This window comes from Podarcis pityusensis, assembly GCF_964106645.2.
Source record: "Podarcis pityusensis genome assembly, chromosome: 5".
In the NCBI taxonomy this organism is placed as follows: domain Eukaryota; kingdom Metazoa; phylum Chordata; class Lepidosauria; order Squamata; family Lacertidae; genus Podarcis; species Podarcis pityusensis.
Window position 1 is genome coordinate 78,305,576 of NC_138032.1, and position 18,209 is coordinate 78,323,784.

Here is an 18,209-nt window from a genome sequence, read left to right on the forward strand (position 1 = left end):
TTGCTGTTAGCTGGAAACACACGTCTTGAAATAAAAGAAATGGTTTTTCCAAATGCTCTGACGTTTCTTCTCTGTTGCGACACCATTTTGCACATATACATGTGGAGGTTGATGGGGAAGGGGCGTATGGGAAGGACACACACCCCAGCAAAAATGGAAGGCTTCAAACGTTAACGCTTCAAATGATTCAGGTGATCATAATGGCGACCAGCTATTAGGAAGAGAAAACAATTTGGGGAGTTCAGTGACCTCATTAAATAGATTTAAAAAAGTGGGATGGGAGAGGAGGGAAATGAGCCAGGTTTTAATTTGGCATCTCAAGCATCCTCTGCAAAGCGAAGTGTTCTGAGCATGAAGCACCTTTTGAACAATGTAATCCCGCTTGACAATTCTATGCCATTAGCTCATGAGAAGATGGTACAAATGGGGAAATGGAGTGGTCGAGATAAGAGTGCATAGATCTCAGGCCTGCCAATAAACTTTTGACATTCAAAAAACTTGTAGTGCAATGGAAGTTGAATTGATCATGGCTCAGAACAGCGCCGGATTTACGTATAAGCTAAACAAGCTATAGCTTAAGGCCCCACTCTCTTGGGGCCCCCACAAAAAAATTAAAGGAAAAAAACCCTGGATGTACATTTCCAAAATATAAGATAAAAAACAAATAAAATAAAACCTACATACAGCAACAGTGTTTTGTGTAGGCTCCTGTGATGTAAGTAATGGGCCCCGCCTGCTAGCCTGCTCCCTAAAATATCACTGGTTTGCTCATTTCTATATACAGTGGTACCTCTGGTTACATACTTAACTTGTTCCGGAGGTCTGTTCTTAACCTGAAACTGTTCTTAACCTGAAGCACCACTTTAGCTAATGGGGCTTCCCACTGCTGCCGCACCGCCGTCACGCGATTTCTGTTCTTATCCTGAAGCAAAGTTCTTAACCCGAAGTATTACTTCTGGGTTAGCGGAGTCTGTAACCTGAAGCATATGTAACCCGAGGTACCACTTCATAGGGTGCCTACATTCTGCATGGGCAACATGTGCAAATGGCTTTAGATACCTATTAGGTCAATAAATTACCATATAGCATATATGCAACACAAAAAACAGCAACAACTTGTTGTTGACAAAGGACAGCTGGACATATAAAGGGCACCATTACCTTCAGTAGCTTAGGGCCTCATCAAACCAAAATCTGGCCCTGGCTGAGAACCAGATTCGGTAGCGTTTCTAAAGGTAAGAGGGCGCTGTTTAAGTGCCATGAAAAACTACTTGTCCTTATCCATAACTTCTGCTTCTACTCCTTGCCTTTGAAAACCCTACAGTCCATCTCACTGTGATCCCCTTTCTCTGCCAATTGCTTCAAAAGGGTGAATCTTAACAACAAAATTGTTTAAAAACTTTTGTTGTGGTTGCATGCATACACCTGTGGAATGTGTGAGTTGTATTTTTGCCTTGGCAGTGAAATCCTGCTAGTGGGCTTCACAGGGACATCTGATTGGGTATCATAATAACAGGATGCTGGAGTAGATACTGCGGGCGCAGGTGGTGCTGTGATCTAAACCACTGAGCCTCTTGGGTTTACTGATCAGAAGGTTGGTGGTTTGAATCCTCATGATGGGGTGAGCTCCTGTTGCTCTGTCCCAGCTTCTGCCAACCTAGCAGTTCAAAAGCACGCCAGTTTAAGTAGATAAATAGGTACCACTGCGGTGGAAGGTAAATGGTGTTTCTGTGTGCTGTGGTTTCTGTCACACCAGAAGTGATTTAGTCATGCTGGCCACATGACCCGGAAAGTTGTCTGTGGACAAACACCGGCTCCCTCAGCCTGAAAGTGAGATGAGCACCACAACCCCTTAGTTGACTTTGATTGAATTTAACTGTACAGGGGTCCTTTGCCTTACCTTTTACCTTTATCTGTGCTATGAATAGGAGAACAAACTGTATGGAACTCATTTTGGAGAATGCACTCAGAGATCGCTGCCAGCCACCTTCAGTGATGCACTGGTGAAGGGATTGAGCTTGAAGTGAAAGTACATGTTTGCTTTTAGTCTGTGAGCTCTGGTTTCTCTCATGGTGGTCCATTGTGCCAGAAGCGGTTTAGTCATGCTGGCCACATGACCTGGAAAGCTGTCTGTGGACAAACACCGGCTCCCTCGGCCTGAAGCGAGATGAGCACTTCAACCCCATAGTCACCTTTGACTGGACTTAACTGTCCAGGGATCTTTTATCTTTACCTTGCTGGAGTAGATGGTACATTGGCCTGACCCAGCAGGATCTTCTTATACCCTTACAAATCAGATATTAGGTAAAAGTACATACCAACTTAGTGTACTAGGATAAATCCACACTGACATTTTCATGAGGCCTTTTTAAAAAAAAAACACGCAAACAGATATGGAAACGTGGATAACTGGACTTAAGGTCAGAAAAATTAGAATCTGAGAGAAGCCAAAATCGATGGATTCACCCATCCCTAATTGTGACCTTGGGACCCTAAAGGCACTGAAGGCCACGACATCTTCGCCAGGGGCAGGGTTGTGAGAACAGGATCTCACCTATTGATTTGCAGCAACTGGGAAATTTTGGGGCTGGAAGCTTCTAGTAGAATCTGGGCCAGATCTAGGCACAAAAAAACAAAGTTTCGGGAAAATGCGCATTAAACCTCATGATGGGAAATCATGTTGCCAAAAGATGGAACTCCACAGCACCATCTGGTGTCAGTGTTATAACGCATTTGAAACGCTTTTTCTTTACTAATGTAGCCGAGTCCCTGGATTGCCTTCTGGTATGGAGCACTTGCAATGCTGAATATGAAGAATTGAGAGGGGTAACAATGATCAGAACATCAAAATAAGGCAACAAATGCATTTTTCAAGTTTTTATTAACAAAAAACATTTGGAACGCAGTTCACTCAGTACAGAACAACTGCATTCGGTTTGGGGGGTTGGGAGTTGAACGATGTAAAAGAAAAACAGTTATCTCTTAATTATTTTGAACTCTATTAAGTCTAATATTATAAGTCTTTTCTTGAACATGATGCTGAGGGTTGCCACCTTTTCAGCTGCCAAAGGATGGGGCAATACAGATGTTTTTCATGTAGGTGGGCAATAGCTGCTTTGGACTCCTTTATGGGGGGGGGAGAGAATTTGCTACCCATTCTATCAGTGCAATCGGGCCCTTTGACTGCATTGTGAAGGTGCAGCACACTTCTGCTGGGGAGAGGGGAGGAGCTGCAGGAGAAATTTAATCCTGCTACACCTTTCCTCCCGTCTCGTTCTAATTCCAACATTCTATTGCTAAAACCTAGTAAAATCTTGCGGTACCTTAAACACATTTCATGGCGGCATCTTTAGCATAATCAAATGTGCTGGTCTTTAAGGTTCCACAGGGCTGTTGTTAGTTAGCTAGACACTAACACAAATCACCCCCTGCCCCCCCAAAAAACCTGGCAAAATGCACAAGATGCTTTTTGTGGTTCCATAATTTTTTCTCCCTCAAACGCATCATTTAAAAATAAAATGTAGAACTGATTCAAGTTTGTTTGTGCACAAAATGTTGATTCCATAAAAAGTATATTTGCAATAGGTTTTTTTACATATAATACGGACAGATATATTTCAAAAATATGAACAATCCATACAGATTACAAATGGATGGCAGCCCTGGAGATTTTTTGACCTTTGTGCAATTATCGCATTGTGCAATAAAACACTGTGTTAGGAAAATAGCAATGCAGATAATTCTTGGAAGCTTTTGGTACCTCAAAGAGAATTTGTTTAAGTAGGTTCAGAAACAAAAGGAAAGATGTTGCATGATTTACAAATCTTCCCATGATTTGGATGTGCCCCTCTGGGTGCAATATAAGAGATGTGCCTCTTTTTAAAGCTATTTATGACGCATATACTCAGCTCTTCATCTGAAGAGCTCCAAGCAGCTCACATATAGTTCCTGGGAGGACTTTCTTCCAAGCCATTACATGGCCAGACCTGATCAACAATAGGACTCTTTCATGTGCCTTCAAGCTATTATCTTCTCCTGTGACTATTCATGGAGATCTCATGTGGGGGATTTGCCCGGGAGTGAAATTTACCAAATTGAATGGAGGGACATTTTGTTAATCTGGTTCAGGGGTAGCCAATGTTGCGCCATCTGGATTTTGCAGGGCTACAAGTCCCAACACCACTGGCTATTCTTATTATTTATTATATTTGTCTGTTGGTTTTCTTGCAAAGCAAATGAAAACAATAAAAAACAAAAAACACAGCAACACAGGCTAAAAACATAGCTAAATGAAAAGGCAGGGATACAAGTCCCCCCCCCCCGCCCCACAATGCCACCCTTCAGATCAAGGGCCCAAAACATAGGAATGGAGAAAGCAAAGGGGGTGCCACTGAAAAGGCCCATTCTTGAATTGTCAGTCTCTAAATCTCCCATGGAGGTGGCACACAAAGAAGGGTCATGCTGGCTAGGATTGAAGGGATTTGGAGCCCAATAATATAGGGGGGGGATGGAACCACATTGGTAACCCCATGTCTGGTTGAACCAGCCTTTGCCTCCTTCAAACACCCTGATGTTCCTTCCCAAAATGAACCCATGAAGTCACCATTAATTGCTTTGATGGCAACTCTTGCTTAGAACTAGTAAGGAATCAAGTTAGGGCCACCAGTAAACCAGTCTAGATATGATGCAGATAGTGTTAGGCTTCCTTCTGCCTTGTGCTATTAGAGCCAGGGGAAGGTCAGGCTATCTGGACAGGTCTGTCTGTGTCACAGCTCACCTGTGGACCAGTCACAATGGGTGAAATGGAGGAGGTTTCAGGAAGAAAACACACACAACATCCTCCTATATTCCTTGGTTAGCGGGATGCAGCTTGAAAGCCTTACATCATGTTTATAAGGGTATGGCACTACCATTCCACATGATACAATTTTAAGGGATGTTGCTACATTCCTTAAAATGGCCTCAGCTCAGAAGTTTGCCTAAATTGTGCTGCATCTCAAAATGATGCAGGGCTGCAAGCGATTTCTGTCTTTCTTCTGTTCACACCTTTTCTTTGCCCAGCTCCACTCCAAGGCAAACACTTCTGACACCATGTTTCTCATTTAACTGCCTCGTTTGTAGTAATTTAACACCAGGGGGATGTTCAGGTTGTCCCTCTGCAGCACCTTAACTTCAAATTCCCATAAACACCGGCATTTTAAACATTCAGTGGTTAGGATGCTCGTAAAGCAGTAAAGCACTGTTTTGCAGCAGTGTAGGGAGCAATTTTGCCTTTTATAGAGAAAGAACTCTTGGTTTTTCCACTCCTCCATAAAAAGTTTTACGTCACTGGTCTGTTGCGATGAGGCATATCACATAGAGACGTGTCGACTCTCAATAATACTGAATGTTATGAAAACATTCCTGTTTTCAGTATAACTCATCTGCTTACTTTATGGACAGAAGTGGCTCAGATCTCTGCGTCTGATAATTTTTTGTCAACCTATCCTTACTTGTCATTCAGTGCATGTGCCCCAATACTGTTCATTTTACCTGTGATTAGGGATGACATGAATACCCCTGACTGCACACCTGTGAGCAGAATCAGGGTAAACACAACTCTCCTTGCTGTCTGTGTTCATTTCAGTCCTGAGAACTGCCTCCTCCCTTACCTTCCCAAAGGTGGAAAAAACTGGATTGCAACTAGAAATACCACAATCCTTGCTGGGAAAGTGATGCTGTTGGCTGTCACCTCCTGCCATGATCCCTCACCTCCTTCCTTTCTCATTCAAGAGATTTTCTTGGACAGGTTAGGGCAAATTGCATCATTCACACCTCACATTGGGACATGTTAATCTGTATGCTTGATGCCTATATGATTGGGAATGCTGTTAAATTCCAGCCCAAGTAAAGCCCGAGTTATGGATGGGGCAGAACAATTTAAAAGGTCAATCAACATCTGAGCTGGACCCTGGAGCTACTGAATTTCAGCGAGTGGCATGCTAGGAGATGGGGCAGCTTGTTAGGCTTACTTGGCTATTCCTTGAGGACTCTGGCATGAGATATTTTAAAACATTCAATATTTCAAGCTGAACTTTAAAACAGATCAATGGAAAGCATTGGCCAGATACAGAACAAGTTGGCATCCTGAAAATTGCAGCACACAAACACGCAAGCAGACTTTGCAGCGGGAACCTGTATAAAAACATTGTAACAAATGCGCACCACATATTACCATAAAGTTATAGGTGAAACAATTGCACCAGGTGAGTGGATATGTACCGGCATGCGATCCGGGTGAATGGATGCGAAACACCGAGAAGAGATAATGAGCGTTTTCAGCTTGCGGGGAGATGGGGAATTGGTACAAAATGCAAAATAAGAAAATCACACCATGTACCTGCAATGGCACACAGAAGACACACTCCCCATGCAAGCTGTGGGGAGGAGACACTAAATGTGAGGGCTTGCCGCATTTCTCATTTCAAACCTCTGCTTGAGCTCCGACACCAGGGCATTGTGGGATGTGCAGACCGCGGCACCTTTCTTTGCCTGCTTTTTAAGAATCTTTGGACTCAGCGATCCAGATACTGTGGGGACCCTCCATTCAGAGACATTAGTCTTGAGTGCCGGGGCTGGAGGTAGGGCTGGAGCAGCAGGTGGTGGAGGAGGAAGGGGCACCTGGAAGTTGTTGTTGCTGTTCTCATTTTGCAGACTCTTGGTATCCTCTTCGACGACAAACTTCTCTGCAGCGTTGCTGGGCCTCTTGAATTTCAGCCACTCCATTCTGATCATCCTGGTTGGTTGGTGGTTCTGCCTTTTTTTAATGATCCGTCTCACGGGCATGATTTTGTTGGACCTCTTATTGCGCCAGAACATGGCGGTGGAGATTAAGATGGTGATCGCCACCATCACCCCCATGACACCAGCTAGCACTCCTAAGGCTTTCATGGGGTTATCTTTTGTTTGCATCAAAAAGGCAGCCATAGGCCCTTTGTGAAGAGTCTGTAAAAGAGTACAAAGAGAACATGGTGACTTAACTCTGGGGCACAGAGAGAGAGAGACTGCGCTTTCATTTGTCCAAAATATGTGATCCACACCACCAAGCCATCTCCAATTTGGCATCCAAAATTCAGATTTAACACTAAGAAGGTCAACTGCAGCAATTAAATAGTGGAGCCTTTCACTCAGGATGTGGGGAGTTTTGCATCATTCCTATGCAATACTCTGTTGTCCATCGGTTGCAAGTAGAAACAAAACCACTGGGTTGTGCAGTCAAGGGCATAACCATACAACAAACTGGTGACAAGAGTCATTCCCTATTCTAAGACGGAACCCTGGAAATTGTAGTCCTGTTAGAATGGACACCAGGGATCCCTAACCAGGCAGAGGGCCTTCTTGGTAGTGGCGCCGCTTTGTGGAATGCTCTCCAATCAGATGTCAAGGAAATAAACAACTATCTGACTTTTAGAAGACATCTGAAGTTTAGGGAAGTTTTTAATGTTTGATGTTTTATTATATTTTTAATATTCTGTTGGGAGTCTCCCAGAATGGTTGGGGGAACCCGGCCAGATGGGCAGGCAATCAATCAATTATTATTATTATTATTATTATTATTATTATTATTATTATTATTTTATTACTATGAACACCCATAAACTAAAATGTCTCTGATTCTTTTGGGGAAAGCTGTCACAGTTAAAACCGGTATCAAATTGAGATAAACTCAGTATATATATCCATAACTGGAAGGTGTTCCTTATGCTTCAGATTTCATTTCAGAATCTCCCAAAATCAAAGTAACGCTTTCAGAGAAAATACTAGTAATAAGATTTTCTCATCCTATTGATGCATCTTCAAATGAAAACATTTTGAGGCTGTCAAATCGGTTCTTAAACAGCAGAAACTGAGCATGTTCTAGTACTCTTTTACAGACATTACAAAAACAAAACAAACCACTCCAATGCTATGAGGTAACGAATCTGAGATGAAGAGACAGGCTGTTTGTTTCCCTTTTAAAGAATCCAAAGCTTGATTAAGAGGTAATGCAGCCTCTCAATATGGCATATTGAGGACAAATGAATGAAAAGTTTGTATAGCATTTTAGCACACAGAGCGCTGTGGTAGTCGCCGTTTAATTTTCCTGATTTTTCCCTGAGGATGGAGTCTGGATCTTTTCACACTTTTCCAGTACATGATGGTGGAGATCACCATGGTAACAGAAATGGTAGAAAGGACGCCACTCGTGCAAATCCCAAATAATGTCCATGGACGTTTCTTGAGGCCTAAAATATAGGATCTTACCCTTGATTTGATCTGAAAATGTCAAAAATAAGAAAACCAATCAACCTGTGGACCACCGTCATAAAGGAAACAGCGGGTTGCATCCAATGTAGTGCAAAGTACCCCATTCTGTCAGTGCAAGGATGTCTGCTTGTGGGACACAACTTTCTCCTCCCTCCCTAAATCTGGTCTGGGATTCCTCCCAACCCCCTGCAACATATTTGGGGAGGACGAGGGGTGAACACAGGCAGAAGAAAGGGGAGGGAGTTCTGTTGTGCAAGTGGAAATCCTCGCACTGCCAAAATACATTGGCAAGTAACTGAAGCAGATAATTTAATTAGACAGTGCCTATATGATATCGAGCAACAGAATTTGGCCATGATAAAGAAATTTTGTCCGTTGTACGATTATTTCCCACCTAGTCATTTTGACACTTTGGCACCCTATTTGCAAAATTTAATAATTCCAAAATATACAGATGCACTTTTACTTATGCAAGATTAAATATACTGCCTACAGCTGTGCTTGAGGGTCGATTTCAAAAAAATCTGTGGGAAAAAGGGCTATGTCCATGTGGAGAGGGCAGAATTGAATCAGTAGCTCATGTGCTTCTAGCTTGCATTCTGTATAAATATTTGAGGAGTGAGGTTATTACCCCTCTACTACTATCTCTACCAGAATAAAAAAATTCCTTCCAGTAGCACCTTAGAGACCAACTAAGTTTGTTATTGGTATGAGCTTTCGTGTGCACGGACACTTCTTCAGATACACTTCAGATCCCTACAAGGTCGCTCAACCATTGCTACTGTGTGCTTTCTTTTAGCAGATCAGGATAACCAGGTGACAGCAAAAACTGCAAAAAATAAATAAATTAGCAGGGGCAACTAGAATAAGATGTATTATTTGATTATTGATGTAAATCTCCAGAATGTATCTTGTATGGTTAAGTTTTTACCTCTATCTTCAGTACATTTTTCTTTTCTTTTACTGCTATGGCTAGTAGCTGATGCAAAAAAAGATTCTTCTGAATATATTGGTTGGAGACCATCATAGGACCCTCCCCTCTTTAAAACATAGCAGGGCTAAGAAGCAATTGGGTGGGGGGGATACAACTACTAAATATTTTTGAGCCCATCCTCCTCTAATACATGATGCTGGGACAGAACATAATAATAAAATTAAAACACCAAACAAACAAACAAACGAACAAACAAACGAAACAACAACACACCACTCAGTGTAAACATAGGCAAAAGAATAACATCACACAATTGGTGGTTAAAAGACCAATTTTAGAAGCTAAAAAAACCCTACCCAGGTAACATGGATAAATGAGTGCCTGTAATTGCACATAATAGTAAGAGAAACAGCAAGGCTTGAAGACTGGAGAATGGAAACATGCAACCACCGGAGATGTTTATAAGTCATTATTACTGTAACCATGCGGTTACATATATACATGTATAAACACCTTCAGAACGAGACTGGCTTAGTTGTACAGTACCTATATCTAATCATGAAGCAGGTGTTCTTCATCTGAGACCAGGGACTGGAGCCTGAGCTGCAGAAGCAGGCAGAAGATACTGCTCTCTTGAACCGGGAAAGGCAGATATCCAAGCTCCCATTATCTAGCTTGGACTTGGCCAACTTTTCCTCCTGACTGTCCATTGTAGGAGACTGCAATCTCCTCACAGGATTGTGAAGCAGCAGATTGCCAAATCCTGAGACACCATTCCTTTCCAGCTTGGCACCCAGTGCTTTCTGCCTCCTTTCTTGCTTCCTGCCAGCTGCCTTGATGGCGACAGCACAGTTACAACCCAGAGGTAATGGTGTGCAGAATTCCAGCCTCGAGGACTGACTACACTGCAGCTCAGGTCAATGGGAACATTCTTCTACTGATTTGAATGGTACAGAATCTCATCTTCCGAGGATTTGTGGAGCAAGCCACAATCAATGCATGTTCTCTTTAGCTGCCTGAATAAGATTATCTGTTACACACTTGACTTGGCAATAAGCGTGCCAGAGAAAAACATATTCATCGCATGAGGCACACTTAATCTGAGTTCCATCTCCTCAGTGTCCCTGCACGTCGACACGACACATCCTGAGTCTGCTTATGTCAAATGCAAAGGAGATGCGGCTGTTAATAAAACATTCAGGTGTGTATTCAATGATACCTGATTTCTCATACGAAAGCTTCCTGCTGCATGCCGTGCTCATTTTCCACATGGCACTAGGATGCTACTGCAATGATATGTATCGGGGCTGGAGCGTCCAGAAAATCGTGGAGCTGCTAGGCTGCTAATTGGGATCAGCCATTGTGAACCTATTTTGCCATTGCTTAAAGAGCTGCCCTGGCTCCTGGTTCATTTTTGAGAGCAATATAAAGTGTTGGCACTCCCTGTTAAAGCTGTATATGGCTTGGGATCTGGAAACAGCTCACATAGCTGCCTGCTCTATTTTCACCTGCCTGTGCACCAATAACATCTTTGGATGTCCTCCCCCAGGTACTCCACCATCTGATGCAAGGCATGTGGCATCTGGGAAGAGGGACTTTTCCAGAAGACTAAGCAGGCAGAGCCAGGCTGCCTCCCAAGCCCACACAAGTGTAACATGTAGCTCGTCTCTGAATGAACCTTGTTCCTATCCATTTATGTTCAGGGCAGAGGGTTAGATAGCCACCCCTTCTAATCTTGTGGACTATAGGCAAACTTTCGCAAAATTATTGGTGTGCTCTGTCACTGCAATGATCAGTCTTTCCATTCCAGGCCACGTAAATCTAGCACTACGTATACTGTCATTAAAAAAAAACAAACCTGTAATCAAGGATAGGGGGAAGCAAACCGCATATGCACTTCAGCACTTTTCCCCCAGTGGGTATGAAAGAAAGCATAGGCTTATCATCAATATCCCTTTTTTGTGTAAAAATAGGATCCGTTAAATAAAATAGCCTTGGGATTTTTTTTATTATCACTGCATTGTTTCAAGAGCAAAATGTTTTTTTGATGCATGAAACCACCAAACCTAGCTGCAGGGCATCCATCTCGAAGGGAGAAGCGTTCTGCTAATTGTGATGGTAAATGTTAATCAAAAATAGGCCTCTTTAATTACTCATTGTGATTAACACTGCTGGACACCTCTAGTTGTGTTGTCAAAGAAGCTTTGCCTTCAGAAAGGAAAACAGAGCACTGTTCTGCGGGATGAAGAGTGCCGGGTCAGAAACAATGGAAAAGGAACAGATGCATTCAAGTACATCCTGGGGCACATTATACAAAGAGAATGCCTTATTTGCATGCCACTAGCTTCGATCCTGCCATCTCCAGTTGGAAATGATTCCCAGTGTAGTATATGCTAACCCTTTCCCTCCTGAAAAAAAGGTCACAAAAACTTAAAGAGGGAGAGCACAGTCTCAGAGATGGATTCATGCACCATGAAAGCTTAGGGTTCATCCACACTTCTGCTCATTATCGAATTGGAGCAAATACCAACCAGGTTTTTTCCAGATTGACATTTGCTCCAATTTAGTGCAGAAGTGTGGGTTTCCTAGGGGAAAGCAGTGAGGAAAAGTCCAAACCGCTCGTGGGAGAAGTGGAAATGTGGATAAGAAACGGGCTAAGCACCGTTGCAATGAAGGCACAAAGAGGACAAACAGTCACAGGCTCTACTATAAAGATATGAAAGCAAGGAACTAAGCTATCGCAGAGGAAATTACAGACAGCATAGCAAAGACTGGGAAGTTTCAGGTGGACACTTGTAAATTATAAGGTTTTGGGATAATAAAGCTAGATATGGCTGAGGGATATGGCCTAGATATGGTCATCAAAAAAACGAAGATCATGGCCACTGGGCCCATCACCTTCTGGCAAATAGAAGGGGAAGAAATGGAGGCAGTGAGAGATTTTACTTTCTTGGGCTCCATGATCACTGCAGATGGTGACAGCAGTCACGAAATTAAAAGATGCCTGCTCCTTGGGAGAAAGGCAATGGCAAACCTAGACAGCGTCTTAAAAAGCAGAGACATCACCTTGCCAACAAAGGTCCGTATAGTTAAAGCCATGGTTTTCCCAGTAGCGATGTATGGAAGTGAGAGCTGGACCATAAAGAAGGCTGATCGCCGAAGAATTGATGCTTTTGAATTATGGTGCTGGAGGAGACTCCCATGGATTGCAAGAAGATCAAACCTTTCCATTCTTAAGGAAATCAGCCCTGAGTGCTCACTGGAAGGACAGATCGTGAAGCTGAGGCTCCAATACTTTGGCCACCTCATGAGAAGAGAAGACTCCCTGGAAAAGACCCTGATGTTGGGAAAGATTGAGGGCACAAGAAGAAGGGGACGACAGAGGACGAGATGGTTGCACAGTGTTCTCGAAGCTACAAACACGAGTCTGACCAAACTGCAGGAGGCAGTGGAAGACAGGAGTGCCTGGCGTGCTCTGGTCCATGGGGTCACGAAGAGTTGGACACGACTAAATGACTAAACAACAACAACAAAAGGCTGAGGGTGTGGCATTTCAAATCTCTTTGCCATCAGTTTGCAATGCTTATTCAAGGGAAATAAATATTCTAGAACAGATGGGTGGCATTCTGTTTGCTGATATTAGATCGCCACATGTCTAGGTTGCCCCTGCCACATCTATGTAGTCTGCAGGGTATAAGGGAAATGACAGTTTAACGAATCCTCTGTATGTGAAGCAGATTGACAAGTCTGTCACACACCCCAATACACTCACCCCAGCATTGGACCCACCATCGCAACCATTCTGAAAATATTGTTTGGGAAGTTAAATGTAGTAATAGAGGAGGAGTGATTCTTCTAATGAACCATCTGGAGAATGGTTGGTAAAATCAAGGGTGAGTTAAGATACAAAGTTAAAAGAAGGAGGACAGATACCATAGATTAGGCGTGGACCTTTAAGACTATTGTTGTGGGCCTTCATAAATTTCTCCTTCTCCATTTTCAGCATAGGGAAAGCAATCGTAACTTCTGTTTGGTAGCAATGAGGCTGAACAATGCAACAGAGAGGTCAGGGATGGACCCATTGCCAGCAGCTGAAATGGCTTAGGATCCACTTGATCTTTAGGCAGACTCTACGCTTCCTTGACCCAGAAATGCCAGAAATTCTCATCTCACATCTGACAGCACTCTCTTACTTCAATTTAACTTCAACGACTCAAATTATGATGCTTTTGCAGCGGTGCCCATTACAAATCACTGTTTCTCAGCCACAAATCTTGGGTCTCCCCGTTTGCCATTTCTCTCCAGTATCCTATCCCCTTACCTCTTCTGTGATATCAATCTTCAGGACAGCGGTGGTGCTAAATGAAGGAGAGCCCCGATCTTTGGCTTGAACTACCACCGACCATATGCAGTCTTTGTTGTTGGTGATGTTGTGAATTATGTCCAAGGATCTTATGTAGGATTTCAGTTTTATTTCTCCAGTGCTTTGGTCTATATCAAACACATTGGCAGGATCTGCTTGCATAATAGAATAGTCAACTATGTTATTGGGTTCTTCCGCATCTTGGTCTATTGCCTGTTAGGGATGGGGAGAAAAGGTAAAAGAAAAATGTTTATTGAATGGCAATCTATTTTAAAGAGGACTGGTTCTTTTGATTCTGAAGTTCCATACTTTGAGCATGGCTTCTGTCCCAGAACTTTGTGGGGTGGGATTTGGTTGGATTCCGGAGTAGTTTAAAAATCTATCTTGTACCAGTCTTCCATTTTATATTCTGCTTGGTATAGAGAGGTGTAGGATACAGCTATTAATGATAAATTGACATGTGCCATTAAGGTAAGGCAGGGAATATGCAGAAGAAATGATTCTGAGGAGATATGGAGAATGTTTGTAGAATTTGTACTGTTAAAATGGAAAGGAGTCAAACCATCGCAAGAGGTGTTGAAATTTTGGGAGGCTGGATAGTTACAATGGAATAGTCTCGGTGGTGGGGTGCACATTTTTATTCTTATTTATTTATGATTATTAATTTGTTTAAAAATTGAAACAAAAAAAATCTATCTTGGAGAAAATTGAAATGCTAGGAGTTTGAAGGAACAGTTCCCCCCTCCATTAAAAAAAAACAAAAAACCCTTGGAAAATTCAGATCTCCTACCAATTATCCCCTTCCCCCTTTTTATTTGAAAAACTCTGTAATGGGGGATTTTTTTTTTTACAAAAATAAAACCAATGTATGTTTAATTTTCTGATTTGAAGTAAATGGCCATTGTGCAGAATTCTGCCCGCTGCATCTGAAATCAGCATTTCCTGTCAGAAAAAACAGCAGGGGGTGGGAATTCTAGAACAATTCCAGAATGGAACTGCTCCATTCTGCTCGACCTATTAACAATTTTGTTGTATTGAATCAAAGCGGAAGAGTAATGAGGCACAGCAAAACAGAAATCGCACCTGTGATGCAACTCTAGTATTTGAAGAATGGTTCTAGACTAGCCTTTTATGATTATTTCTTGTAAGCAAAAGACCCGTAGCATTTCATGAGTAATAATAATAATAATAAATTATTTATACCCCACCCATCTGGCTGGGTTTCCCCAGTCATTCTGGGCGGCTCCCAACAGAACATTAAAAATACGATAAGATTGGAGAACTTTCCTACGCCACCTCTCTGACACAATCTTCTCTGTCTCTCGCCACCTCTCTGACACTGTCATTCTCTGCCTCCCACTCCAACCTTGACTCTCTTTGTGCCCAGACACTCTTCTGGGTCTTCTTCTTCACCCACTCTGTGCCCTGATTTGTCTTCCTATTGGTATTTCCATAGGATGACTGGCATCTATTCACGTATGAAGGAGAATGTAACGGGATGCCCTCAAGTGTACCATTAGGGCTTAAGGCAGGATGAGGAACCCCTAGCCTGCGGGCCAATGTTGGACTGCCATTGGGCTCTGGGTTGGCCTGTGAGGCCTTTCCCCCAAACCATGCCCAACTCCCAATCAGCTGACTTAATTTGTGATGTTATCTGATGGGCACTTGAGTATGGTTAAATCCTGTGCTGGCCCTCTGTCTGTTCCCAGCAGGGAATAGCAGTGTGTACCCAAACTGAGCAGGATTTAACCCCCCACTCATTAGTTGCCTGTTCCGAGCCATTAAGAAGAATCAACCCTGCTCTTACAAGCCTTGATTTTCCACAGGTCTCCCTAAGCTGTAAAGGTAAAGGACCCCTGGATGGTTAAGTCCAGTCAAAGGCGACTATGGGGTTGTGGTACTCATCTCACTTTCAGGCTGAGGGAGCTGGCGTTTGTCCACAGACAGCTTTCCAGGAACGCCATGACAGAAGCGCACAGAAACGCCATTTACCTTCCCGCCACAGCAGTACCTATTTATCTACCTGCACTGGCATGCTTTTGAACTGTTAGGTTGGCAGGAGCTGGGACAGAGCAATGGGAGCTCACTCCATCGTGGGGATTCGAACCGCCGACCTTCTGATTGGGAAGCCCAAGAGGCTCAGTGGTTTAGACCACAGTGCCACCCACGTCCTCTAAACTGTAATGGAATATTGAAAAGTGGATTATACCCATAGCTGCACAGATTTACTTACAGAAATGTAAGCTCCTTATTTAGCCTTTGAGTCCATAACAAGAACCGTTGCAACATAACAAATCCATTGCAATCACTTCAATACCAATCACTACAACCAAACACACAAATGCGCACATCGACCAACCTCCACTTTCACTGGAGTGCCTATAATCATGGTTTTTTCCTGGATGTTCTCGTTGAATTCTGGGGAGTGATCGTTGACATCAAGAACAGTAATGAAGACTTCAGCCAAGCTATACTTCCCCTCTGTATCTTCTGCCTTCACATAGAAGTTGTACTTGGACGTAACTTCTGCATCTAACGTGGCCCATGGCTGGGTGTAAATGATCCCAGTGGATGGATGGATGAGGAATCTGGAAGGAAAAAAACCAATGGCCAATATTTCATCTATTTCCTAGTCAGCTGCACAGACAGAAGAAAAGAGATCACCCTTATGTTCAGATACACCCTTTTCAGAGTGATTTCTCCCCCTACAGTAGCTGCTGTGGGTGGCTGCAGTCCCAATTGTGCTTGGAAAATGGGAATTTATTTGTTACAAATCCTATTAGCCAATTCTCTATAAAATACTCTGAACAACATTCAGTAAAACAAGTGTTTAACGTGATGCATCTCTTAAAAAGAACATTTCATACCAATGGCTACACAATACCCATTTAAAATCAAGCTCAACTCAGCTATTCAGCATTTTTGAAAGTCGTGGCGAATAAAAAATATGTTGACCTACAGGTAAAAAAGGGAGCACAAGGATGGAGTCTGGTATACTTCTATGTGTACAGAGTTCCACAGGGAAGACTGTCATATAACCGAAAGCCTTGCTCTCTCTGTGGCCAGCCTTACCAAAATCAGCTTTCTATGGAAAATTCTCAGTTTGTACAGCTTGGAAAAGATCCCAGGAGAGGCCCATTTTGACTTATTAAGATTAATGAAGGATGGAGTTATTTGTGTAAGATGGCAGAAGTTATTAACACAAGGGCTCTGAAGTAGGAAGCGATGCCTTATATTGAGGAAAAACGTTAACACTTTGGACCCCTCTAATTTGAGTTATTTCCCGTTTAATTTTAATTAAAAATGTTTTTAAGGAAACGAGAAAGCAATCTGGAACTCATGGAGTATTCCCTGGGTCTGTCAGAGGGGTCATGTTATTCTTGCACTAGTCTCTCTCTCTCTCTCTCTCTCTCTCTCTCTCTCTCTCTCTCTCTCTCTCTTTCTCTTTAAAAGTTCATGTTATCTGTTGATCTGTATATGCTTTCACCCTTCACCATACTTCAACATATTTTAGAAGCCCCTACAAGAGTTGAAAACTGCTCAGAGGAGTGTGTGCGTGTGCATTACTTGCTGCCCATTGGATATTTTGGTTTAACTTCCCCTAACAAAAAAACAAATAAATCCCTGAGCATTGGCCATGCTTGCTGAAGCTGATGAGAGCTGCAGTTCAACAACAGGCATGGGGGGGGGGGCAACGGGTTGCCAAAGAGAGGCTTAAGGCATGCCATCTCTCTCTCTCTCTCTCTCTCTCTCTCTCTCTCTCTCTCTGTGTGTGTGTGTGTGTCTATTTGTATCTATATATATCTGCATGCAAATAATAATATTAAATCCAAATCTGCAAAAGTCAAAACAGAGAGGGAGGGGGGCGGGAATCAGTTCCAGTGTAACATGGATATGTTTAGATGTAATACTATTTTTATGCAAGGTCTCTGGAGCCTTTGAATATGGCGAAAAAAATTAGGGGGTGGGTAAATTGATTGCCTGGCATTTCAAGTTTCATATTTTCTAATCCATTTTGGATGTGTCCCTTGTTTTTTTGAACAGCACAGTGCGGTGGATTTCCACTCAGTCCCCCTGCGCTGAAACAAGGGAGAATGGCGCAGTTGTGCAGTTTGTAAGAACAATGTATTGTGTCATGCGCTGAATAAAACAACGCAGAGACGTTCAGCACGCAAGCAATGGAAGTGTGATGAATGCAACGTTTGGCTGTTGGTTAGTTTGGCTGAACGCTGCATTAGATCCCTTATAAAACAAGAAAGGGGAGAAGAATTTATTTCCTTCTGCTTCTAAAGGGAGTTAAGCTCTGCTCCTCAAGCTCTGAGGTACATTTAGACTATCTCAGAGTAGGAAAGTCTGAAAATCTTTGCTTAAATGAGTGTAAGACTGCAACTTCATCACACACAGACACACCCTGAAGGCAGCAGGTGAGCAAAACTATTTGTCATACATTATATACCAATCATTTCAAACGACGGACTGAATTTATTTGAAAGATGCTAATGTGAAATCTGATTCTATGAATTTGCAGCTTGAATGATTTGGGGGTGCCTTTTTTAAAACACAAGATAGTGCTAAATGTTCTGGGGTCCCCTCACCACTTTGACTTTTCCAATAGCAAGGCCAAGT

The 18,209-nt window shown here is 42.7% G+C and overlaps 1 protein-coding gene across 2 annotated transcripts in view; it reads right to left on the reverse strand.

Annotated features, from left to right (window-relative positions):
* Positions 1 to 2,864: 2,864 nt before the first annotated feature.
* Positions 2,865 to 18,209, reverse strand: part of CDHR1 (cadherin related family member 1) — a 54,907-nt gene continuing 39,562 nt past the window's right edge. The window contains exons 15-17 of one of the 2 annotated variants that reach the window (XM_081004932.1): positions 15,943 to 16,171; positions 13,542 to 13,796; positions 2,865 to 6,984 (exon numbers count right to left, since the gene is read on the reverse strand). In XM_081004932.1, coding sequence (XP_080861058.1) covers positions 6,433 to 6,984; positions 13,542 to 13,796; positions 15,943 to 16,171 — 1,036 coding nt within the window. In that variant the 3' untranslated portion in view covers positions 2,865 to 6,432. Of the gene's footprint in view, positions 6,985 to 7,910; positions 8,296 to 13,541; positions 13,797 to 15,942; positions 16,172 to 18,209 lie in introns of those variants that run through there. The other variant, XM_081004933.1, reaches the window with a different exon arrangement.